Source organism: Argentina anserina, chromosome 2 (assembly GCF_933775445.1).
Source record: "Argentina anserina chromosome 2, drPotAnse1.1, whole genome shotgun sequence".
Taxonomy (NCBI): Eukaryota; Viridiplantae; Streptophyta; class Magnoliopsida; order Rosales; family Rosaceae; genus Argentina; species Argentina anserina.
Genome location: NC_065873.1, coordinates 26,418,817 through 26,430,126, shown reverse-complemented (window position 1 = coordinate 26,430,126; position 11,310 = coordinate 26,418,817). Strand labels below are relative to the sequence as shown.

Genomic DNA, 11,310 nt, shown 5'->3' with positions numbered 1-11,310 from the left:
ACCCAACAAACACCCATTCCTTTCAAATTAAGGAGCACAGATGAACTGATTTACAAAAGTATCATCATCAAATGAAGAAATTCCTAACAATTAAAAAGAATTTGTGTACAGTTGCACTATATTAGATCACTTCCTGTAATGATACATTTTTTTTAGTTGCTGAATCTTGTGGTTTTAGTTTGGACCATTGTATGGATTTACTCTCTTAATAAGTTAATCTGGAATCAGTCAAGCAACCTTGTGGTGAACACAAAGCTAGTCAAGAAATATTCCGGTGAGGATATTAGTTGGCCATTATTTAAGCATCGACTTTACGAGTGGCGAGTCATTTTATAAGTTTAATTAGGTCATGGGTATCCAACTACTGAACTAATTAATACCAACCCAGTTCTTTCCTTAACTCCCATGCCAGTTAATCAATCTAACTAGCAAAGCTGAGCTTCAAATAGCGCAGTTGTTGGCGACTAGGATCCTCCCTCACGTTGCCTCATTGTGTCGCAAAGAGATCGAAAGAAAGCCCCACATCCACCATGATGATGCTTTTCTTGTTCTTTATGTCTCTTGCGTCTCACGCCTCATCAAAAGAGCAACACATCAAAAGCATTTTCATTCTTGCCGGACAGAGCAACATGGCCGGCCGCGGAGGCGTTGTCAACGACACCACAACCGGAATCACTACCTGGGACGGCGTCATTCCTCACGAGTGCCGCCCCAACCCTTCCATCTTCCGATTCAGCGCCAACCTCTCGTGGGTGGAAGCCCGCGAGCCTCTCCACGCCGACATCGACCTGGAGAAGACAAATGGGATCGGCCCCGGGATGCCATTCGCCAATGCGCTCCTTACCAATAGCGCCGTTGGTGCGATTGGCTTAGTCCCGTGCGCGATCGGCGGGACTAACCTAAGCCAATGGGAACGAGGGTCGTTCCTGTACGAACAGATGATTAGGAGAGCTAAGGCAGCTTCGTTAGATGTGAGTAGAAATGGCGGCTCAATCACGGGAGTGCTATGGTATCAAGGTGAGAGCGATACGACTAGTATAGAAGACGCCCAATCTTACAAAGACAGATTGGAAACCTTTTTTGGAGACTTGAGGTTGGCTCTGAAATATCCCATGCTTCCAATAATCCAGGTACTACAATCTTTTTTCCTGCTATCTGTTGGAGTTGGTTTTATTTGATGTCGATACTTCCAATGCTTTAGATTATATTCAGTACTAATATCAGGGCATATCATGGGTGTCTGCTACTCCTAAAGATTAAAAGATGCACTAGTTGATCAAGTTGCCATAATAGTTCATCTTTTTATATCTTCTATGTAACCTAGGCAGAGTTATATTTAGAAGAAATTTACATTCAAATGACCTGGACTCTTGGAGGGAGAAATCTATTTCTACTATTGTTAGTTTCAACTTTCAAATTACACATAACTCAGGAACTCAGCATAGACCAAATTTTATGCAAATCCTAAGTGCAAATTGTTATGGAATTTTGTAGGTGGCGATTGCATCAGGAGCAGGACCATACATGGAGAGAATTAGAGAAGCTCAGCTGGGAGTTGAGCTACTAAACGTGCGAACCGTTGATGCCAAGGGTCTCACATTAGAACCTGATAGGTTGCACCTCACTACCCCTAGTCAGGTTCGACTAGGGGAAATGTTGGCTGACACATATTTTCAGTTCATTTCCAGCTCTATAAGCAATCATGCACCAAGAAAAAGACGTCCTTGTTTGATCATCCATTTTGTGATTGGCTTCTTTTGGAAACTTTTGACTTCATAACTCGTCATTTCTAATCCATCAAATTAATTCAAACTTCAATGAGTCAGCTTTGTGTTCTGGGTTGATGCTAAGCCAGCCAGCTACAGTCCTATGGTTTTGGGGATTCATAATATCGCATTTATATGGGGGTGAAGAATGTGACAATAATTAAGCATAAGCCTGATAGTTGTTAATGAGCTTTTCTTTCTATGTATATACAAACCAAGATTAGTGATCCACAAACATCATCTCAGTACTTTTGGAACTTAAAGTACCTACCGGTTGTTGCAGAAAGACTGGAGAGAGTTTCAGTATGGCTCTGGAATTATTGATGCAAACTACTGAATGGCTAAATTGTATCAATAGAATGGGAAAAGAGTAATTTGTGGAGGAAATTGATAGGGGGATTAGGACAATACAGTACTTAATTTGCTGGATTAATCCACTTGATTACAATCACTGACCCCAACGGCCCGTCAAAACCCCTTTCATCCATAAGCCCATCGATTATAGTAAATCTTCCATGCAATCAGGTAATCTTAAAGACTGCTTACACCTTTTTTTTTTTTTGTAAACATAATGTACAGTTACAACAGGCAAGAACAATTTAGGTGTAACATCCGTCCGCACTTTATTACAAAATGGGGTTCAAATCAGAGACCTCCTAATGTCGGGTTATTTGTACAACATCCGTCCCTCCTATACATACATATGCTAAAATGATGCTTCCACTTTTTCTTTTTTTTGAGAATGATGCTTCCACTAGACTATCCCTATTAAGAAAACAACTTAGAATTTTTGAACCTAATTGCGTATTGGATGTTACCACCTGACCATAACACCTCTTCACAAAAGAAGAAACAAAATTTGTTAATTATTTCACAAATATTCTGTAAAAATTATCATAAAATAAAGTAGAATGAACCTGATTATATTACAACCAAAGTATTGAACATATGGTAAAGATCAAGTCATTATCTAGAAACAAGTCCCACAACCAATCTAATTAGCGCCTGCGCGCCAGTACACTCACGCTTCCATCATTCAGTCCATGTGAAACTGTGACCCAATGTTAAAAACCATGATACATCAGTTTCCGGATTTTGAGAACATCACCAGTTCACCACTATGGAAAAATACAAACTGAATTATTTTTGAAATGCAGATCTGGTTAAAAATCTGATACTGATAATCATGTAACTAGTAATATGGTAAAACACAATATAGTAGAGAATCTGACTCATAATGAGACAGAGATTTTAATTCAAATTTGGAGAGCTGAATGAGTGGTAATAATAATACATAAACAGATTTTGTAACTTCATTAGCGTGCCCGAGCTCTATCGAACATGGCGACTAGTGCCATGAGTGCCATCTCAAAGTTGGCTCTGCTAGTTTGTGCGGTCCTGACAACCAAATTCAATTTAGGGGCCTCTGTTTCTTCTCCCGGGAACATCTTCATTCTCGCCGGACAGAGCAACATGGCCGGGAGAGGCGGCGTCACCGGCGCCAAGTGGGATGGCAACGTTCCTCCGGAGTGCACACCGAACCAGTCGATTCTCAGACTGAGTGCTCAACTCGTGTGGGAACAAGCACGAGAGCCACTCCACGCTGACATTGATATAGGCAAGACGTGTGGAGTAGGTCCAGGAATGGCTTTTGCCAATGAGGTCCTGCGAGCCAAAGGCTCCTCCATCGGAGTTTTGGGTCTGGTTCCTTGCGCTGTGGGGGGAACTAACATCGGCCAGTGGGCTCGAGGTGGTCAGTTGTATACTCAGTTGGTTAGACGAGCCAGTGAGTCGGTGAAGGCAGGTGGAACTATCAGAGCAGTTCTATGGTACCAAGGAGAGAGCGACACTGTTAATAGAGCCGATGCTGAAGCGTATAAAGGCAACTTCGAGAGGCTTGTATCTGATCTACGTTTCGATCTCAGAAACCCTAACCTTCCTATTATACAGGTTTATAGTACAGATGATTCGTAACTTAACTTCTGTGTTAAATGATTTGTAGGCCAGGTTTTTACTAATTTTAGTAATGTTGATTCATGCAGGTAGCACTGGCATCAGGAGAAGGCCAGTTCGTAGATATAGTGAGGAAGGCACAGCTGGGAATGACGTTGCCTAATGTGAAATGTATCGATGCTAAAGGGTTGCCTCTGAAACCGGATAATCTCCATCTTACTACCATGTCGGAGGTCCACCTGGGGATCAAGCTAGCCAATGCTTTTCTGGCTTCTTATAGTCATCAGTTTTAAACTTTCCATACAAATGTAACCAAATTGTGACAATGTACACCTGCTTGGAACTTCTTACAGTTCCTTCGCTTATTCATAATTTATAAAAACTTAAACCTTTGTTCCCAAGAGCAACACTACCTGTAATGAGGACATAGTTTCTGAGTGGTAGAGTCGTGGCTATAATTTGAAGGGCATTGTGTGAAGCGTTGTTTAATTTCCTCGTCGAGTTCTAGTGGTGCACTACAGATATGGACCTAGGATTTGTAATGCAGAATTGTCTACTTATGAAACCCGCAACCGTCTTGTTATAAGCATATGACCTTCCTCTGAAAGTTGCCGAAAATTCTGATATAATCTCAGTAGTTCGGGCCATGTTGCTGAATGTAAAGCCCATTTTAGTATATCCATTCAAACGTTTGGGCTTTTGAGCTTGTAACTACTCTCTCGTATTCGAGGCAGCAAAGTTGGGTACCATGAAGTAGCTTGTCGGTGGACGCAACATCCCACTCGTCTTGAACATTGTTCTAAAATTCCATACGTGTCGGCACCATGGACAGTGTGGATATTAACCAAGCAAAATCAAACACCTCATGCATAACGTGTCCTTAACTAATTGGTAGCTCCTTCCTGATGAGCTATGCAGACCTCTTCCAAGTAGACTATAAAATAACTACGAGTTCCTGATCGTTATCAACAGCTTTGCATCATTATCCGACTTCATATTTGAAATTTGCGACATGAATACTTCAAAGGTAAACATTATGTCTACTGAATCAGTGGCTCTTTTGTACTTGTTTAATGTTAAATGTTTGAGATGATCTTAATTTTGTTCTGCGTATTTTGTGGCAGGGAACTGAAGGTGTAAACGAGCAAGGTGGAGTGGAGGTCAAGGTAGATGCAGTGGATTACCGATCACCGGCCGGAGATGACAAAGAACCCGTAAAGGAGAAGGTGGAGATACTTCATGAGATCAACGACGGTGGAGCAGATTCTGGAAAAACCGGTGCTGCTGGCTTTGTGAGTAAAGCAGCTACTGCTGTTGCTGACACCCTTCAGTCAGCTAAGGACGCTGTTTCTGGAAAACCCAAGGATGATGTCGTTGAAGATAAGACCCCGAAGTGAATCTTCAGATAGGAAGAGCTAGCCATTAACTAGCATTTGAATTAACTGATGATTTATGTAAAGGTGCTTTGCTTGATGGGTTCTATACTCTTATGAGCTAGTTGTTATATGCTTTGTATGATGAGAAATTACCCGGAATCAGAATAAAAAGTGCCAGGAAAAAAGCAAGAAATCGCTGTAAACATATTCAAATCAGTTCTGTCATATTTATAATGATATATGCGAAGGCTTAATAACATATGTCTAAATTAAATGGATCAACGATGAACGATGCATATGTTTCAGCACAAACAGACCTAAAAGTTGCTTGCTGCTGTCAATTCCCAGAAAATTATAATATTAATATATTATAAAGAGGGCAACCAATGGCCAAGAAAAATCCATCCAAAGATGTGGCCTGCTCGAGACGGTGCGTTCTGGAATGGTCCGACCCCATCGTGATCTGTCGGGGACAGGTGTCATTATTTCATTCCTCCAAACAGATTGAACTAACGGTAGCTGGGTTGGTTCTGTTAAAAATTTTGTTTTTGAATCGGTAAAATTTGGTTAAAAATCTGGATGGGTAAAATCAAAAATAATTGAGCGTAAGTTTTAAATTAGGTATTAGGTTATGCAATTGCGAAACTGGGAAATTGTTGAATTGAAATTTCAATTTAGGGAAAAAGGGCACTGTCTTCCTCTGTGAAGAGAAGGAACTGCCTGGTTGAATTGCTGATTGCATCCATAATATCAAGTTGGAATAGTTCAATTAGTTGAGGTAAGGTTCTATGAAGTAGGGGTGTTAATCGGTTTGAATGGTTCGGTTTATAAGTGATACCGAACACTAAACCGTTCTATTTATTCGGTTTAGTTCGGTTTGGTTTTTCACTTTTTTTTTTAAAACCAATTGTGTTCGGTTTGGTTCGGTTTGATTTTTCTCTGGTTTATATCGGTTTTTCTTTCGGTTATTTTGTAAAGAAAATCGGAGTTTCTTTCCTTGTTTACCTACTTGATTCTTAACGAAATAAAAAGAACATGCGGACAGATTTGCAAAATTCTATTTACAAGATATAGTTGCTTCACAAATGCATACAATTGCAAAAAGTCACTAAACAAGTTATACCACATTAGTAGGCATGTTGTCGTTCCAATATCTAAAATTCAAAATATTAAATTTTGACCGTCAGATGTGATCAGCATATTTAAATAAGGATATGGTAAAAAATTCATCTAATGTTGATAATATTTGGGTCTCGATCGATGTGGTCAATATTAACTTAATTTCATCTAATTAAGTGAATTTGTTCTTACCCCCTCCTTCTTGACTAGTTTTGGTGGATTTTTTCAAGCACACACTCTCACATATATGTGATGTAGCAGCTCGTGTAAAATTTTCAAACATTTTACGTTCCAGGGATAAGGCTACCCATAGGGGATAATAAGCGTATAAAGGGTTGACCGCCTCGATCTGGATACAAACGTTATCGAAAATATGTGATTTTTTTACCATAACCATATTTCACAATACGTAACGCATCATGCGGACATATTTGCAAAATTCTATTTATAATATATAGTTGCTTCACAAATGCATACATTTGCAAAAAGCCACTAAACAAGTTATACCACATTAGTAGGCATGTTGTGGTTCCAATGTCTAAAATTCAAAATATTAAATTTTGACCGTCATATGTGATCAGCATATTTAAATAAGGATATGGTAAAAAATTCATCTAATGTTGATAATATTTGGGTCTCGATCGATGTGGTCAACATTAACTTAATTTCATCTAATTAAGTGAATTTGTTCTTACCCCCTCCTTCTTGACTAGTTTTGGTGGATTTTTTCATGCACACACTCCCACATATATGTGATGTAGCAGCTAGTGTAAAATTTTCAAAAATTTTACGTTCCATGGATAAAGCTACCCATAGGTGATAATAAGCGTAAAAAGGGTTGACCGCCTCGATCGGGACACAAACGTTATCGAAAATATGTGATTTTTTTACCATAACCATATTTCACTATACGTAACGCATCATGCGGACAAATTTGCAAAATTCTATTTATCAGATATAGTTGCTTCACAACTGCATACATTTGCAATAAGACCACTAAACAAGTTATACCACATTAGTAGACATGTTGTGGTTCCAATATCTAAAATTCAAATTATGAAATTTCGACCGTCGGATGTGATCAGCATATATAAATACATATATGGTAAAACATTCACCGAATTTTGATAAAATTTGGGTCTCGATCGACCTGGTCAACATTAACTTAATTTCATCTAATTAAGTGAATTTGTTCTTACCCCCTCCTTCTTGAATAGTTTTGGTGGATTTTTTCATGCACACACTCTCACATATATGTGATGTAGCAGCTAGTGTAAAATTTTTAAAAATTTTACGTTCCATGGATAAGGCTACCCATAGGTGATAATAAGCGTAAAAAGGGTTGACCGCCTCGATCGGGACACAAACGTTATCGAAAATATGTGATTTTTTTATCATAACCATATTTCACTATACGTAACGCATCATGCGGACATATTTGCAAAATTCTATTTATAAGATATAGTTGCTTCACAACTGCATACATTTGCAATAAGACCACTAAACAAGTTATACCACATTAGTAGACATGTTGTGGTTACAATATCTAAAATTCAAATTATGAAATTTCGACCGTCGGATGTGATCAGCATATATAAATACAGATATGGTAAAACATTCACCGAATTTTGATAAAGTTTGGGTCTCGATCGACCTGGTCAACATTAACTTAATTTCATCTAATTAAGTGAATTTGTTCTTACCCCCTCCTTCTTGACTAGTTTTGGTGGATTTTTTCATGCACACACTCTCAGATATATGTGATGTAGCAGCTCGTGTAAAATTTTCAAAAATTTTACGTTCCAGGGATAAGGCTACCCATAGGGGATAATAAGCGTAAAAAGGGTTGACCGCCTCGATCGGAACACAAACGTTATCGAAAATATGTGATTTTTTTACTATAACCATATTTCACTATACGTAACGCATCATGCGGACAAATTTGCGAAATTCTATTTATCAGATATAGTTGCTTCACAACTGCATACATTTGCAAAAAGACCACTAAACAAGTTATACCACATTAGTAGACATGTTGTGGTTCCAATATCTAAAATTCAAATTATGAAATTTCGACCGTCGGATGTGATCAGCATATATAAATACAGATATGGTAAAAAATTCATCGAATTTTGATAAAGTTTGGGTCTCAATCGATAACATATTTAATTATGTATATTAAAAATATCTATAAATAATCTAATTTCTTTATAATATATATATATATATTCAGTTTTTCGGTTCGGTTTCGGTTTCCAAACGTCCCAAACCAAAACCACACCAAATCTTTCGGTTTGGTGCGGTTTTTTTTTTCTTCGGTTTTTTTCGGTTATGGTTCGGTTATGGTTCGGTTTTTTTTCGGTTTTCGGTTTTCAATTAACACCCCTACTATGAAGGTCTATATACAGTTATATTTTATCATCAAAAAGATATATACAATTATATTTTGCCTGAAGAAACTCCGGCCGGTTTAATTTCCTTTCGAATAATCAAATTTCTCAGATGAACACCATGTAATTTAGTTGACGACAACGCTATAAATAATCCCTCATTATGAAAAAACTCATACCTTGCATTGTTTAATTGTAAATGTGGATGATGAATGTGTTAGATTTAGGCGAATTATAGTTGAATGAGTTTGGCTTGTTAATGTTATGTTTTATTTGGGTGGTTATCCTTTGTATAATATTCGATAATTGAAAACAATAATCGGCACGTGCTTCATCGTAATATTTGATCTAATATTAAGTTTTGGTTAGATTGATTGTATGTTTTTTAGTTGAAAATAATTTGTTAGAAATGTTTTTGTAGTTGTGAAATGAGTTTGGCAATTTTGTCTTGTGTCAGGTATCGGTGTTTTAAGATGAATGATATGGATTATATGGATATACATATACATATAGATCAGTTTGATGATGTGATATGCGTTTTTCTGAGAAGAAGTACGAGGAAATCAACATTTCTAATGAGGAAGAATGAGGATAAAGACGTAGAGGAATACTCAGTCCAGCAAAGCACCGATGATAGGAGAAACGAAAACGGTAATGATGATAATAATAAGAGTGAATTGAGCGTAGAAACCGGAAAATCACTAGCCTAGCTTCATATGGGCGGATGAATGCCACGTTGTGTTGGATTCAACTTCACTTCCCTGTGAAGTCCTTGAAGGATCGGAAGAGTATTGAAATACATCAACATAGGTGGTAATTGGTAAACAGTTTGTTCACCACCACCGGTTGTATAACTCTTAACTCTTATTTCATAAACTATATAAACCAATTTTTGGTGGGCTGACTCTTTTTGATAAAGTGTTAAATAAAACGTCTATAATAAACCATGTAAAACATCATCGTTAGTATAAAATAAGCATATATCATTCTTTCCGGGGAATTGAAGGGAGCTCTAACCTTTTAGTGTTAACAAATAATGGGGGGTTTGAGATTGATTATTAACTACTCAAATAAAACCTAAATTATTATTTACATGATCGACTTATCTTTAATAAACTTAAACCAAATTAACCACTACACCACATAATTACAAGTTTGAACCTATCATGCATTCTAATTCAACAAATTACATATTTTTTAGATACCAATACAATTAGAGCCATAGAGTATCATCTAATCATGCAAGATTTCAATTAATATTTAGATTGACATAGGACCTAATCTAACATTACATACAATCGAATTCAATAACACTTAGAGTAGAAATCAAACAAGATTATATTTAAGCATCAAATCTTTGTTAAAGACATGTCTCATATATCGCGTCACCCACCATGATATCACATCCAAATTTCCATAATTTTTACCACTTTTAATCAACAAACCGAACCTACTTAGGGCATGATTCAATTTGTGTCAATATGGCATGATTCGATTTGTGTCAATATGGTTTCACATCCAAGCACTAAATTCATATGCACATATCTTAAAATTATCTAAAAGTATGAGAAATATGGTTAGAACACAATAATATAAAATACAACCTCATTAATTATAGGAAACCATCAATTCGGCAAAGATCCAAAAATCCAATAAAACAATCTGATATTTTTCGATTCTTAATACAAAACAATAATCTCACACAAACATCATACTACAATCTTCATAGACAAAGTATTGTAGAAAATCAAAAACAAACAAACCTATGGAGATGAGTTGCGAGAATCACACGCTGTATGAACCTTGGAGGTGTGTCTTCAATAGTGATTTCGGTGGAGATGAAATTAGTATATGGGAGAGAACGGCTTGCTGTTTTGGTGAATAATGTTTGAGGTAGTAGTTTAGTAGAGTTTTGGCTCTTGAATATTAGAGCTTGGACTTTTTCTCTTCAATTTCTTTCACTTATTTTTGTCAATGGTGGGTGCAATCTCCTTTGTTAAATTCATTCTTTTTGTCATTTTTAGGTGTCTCTTTCTTTCTCTCTTGCATTATCTTTTTTTATTCTCTTCTTTTTTCTTTCTCCTCGATTTCTTTCACCTATTAATGTCATTAGTGAGTGAAATCTCATTTAATAAATTCTTTATTTTTCTCCTTTTTAGGTGTCTCCTAAGTAGCACAGACACGGACACTTGTGTCCGTATTGGACACGATTCGATACGTAGACACGGCATATATAATTTTTTTTTGACACAGACACGTAGTGGACACGTCAATTAAATATTTATTTTTAATATATATATATTAAAAAACTTAATTTATAAATTTGAAAGTATTTAGATTTATATATATGTCAAAGTGTGCATTGAATTATGAAAACATAACTTGTTGGAATGTCTAAGGACTTGATAAGTACCTTAGATAACCAAGGTTCGAATCTCACCGCAAGCATTCCTATATATATATATTAAAGTGTGCATGAATATAACAAAAACTGAATCTGTTAGAATGGTTGAGGAGTTGTTGGGTGCTTTGGATGACCATGGTTTGAATCCCACCACAAGTATTTTTATTTTTATCACGAGTTTCTCTCGTTATATATATATATATATATACAGTCTCTATCCAGAGTGAACCATCACTCTGAAATTACAGAGTGAAGTTCTAATTTTGGAACACTTTTTGGTCAAATTTTTTCACCATAAGCAA

At 36.7% G+C, this 11,310-nt stretch overlaps 2 protein-coding genes across 2 annotated transcripts; both read left to right on the top strand.

The window, feature by feature from the left end:
- The first annotated feature begins 501 nt into the window (after positions 1-501).
- LOC126785249 (probable carbohydrate esterase At4g34215) lies at positions 502-2,071 on the top strand. Its single transcript, XM_050510877.1, has 2 exons — positions 502-1,130; positions 1,495-2,071. Exons 1-2 carry the CDS (start codon positions 531-533, stop codon positions 1,777-1,779), a joined length of 885 nt encoding a protein of 294 aa, XP_050366834.1. The 5' UTR covers positions 502-530; the 3' UTR covers positions 1,780-2,071.
- A 1,037-nt stretch (positions 2,072-3,108) lies between these two features.
- On the top strand, positions 3,109-4,106 carry LOC126785251 (probable carbohydrate esterase At4g34215). Its single transcript, XM_050510879.1, has 2 exons — positions 3,109-3,716; positions 3,809-4,106. Exons 1-2 carry the CDS (start codon positions 3,123-3,125, stop codon positions 4,010-4,012), a joined length of 798 nt encoding a protein of 265 aa, XP_050366836.1. The 5' UTR covers positions 3,109-3,122; the 3' UTR covers positions 4,013-4,106.
- The last annotated feature ends 7,204 nt before the right edge of the window (positions 4,107-11,310 follow it).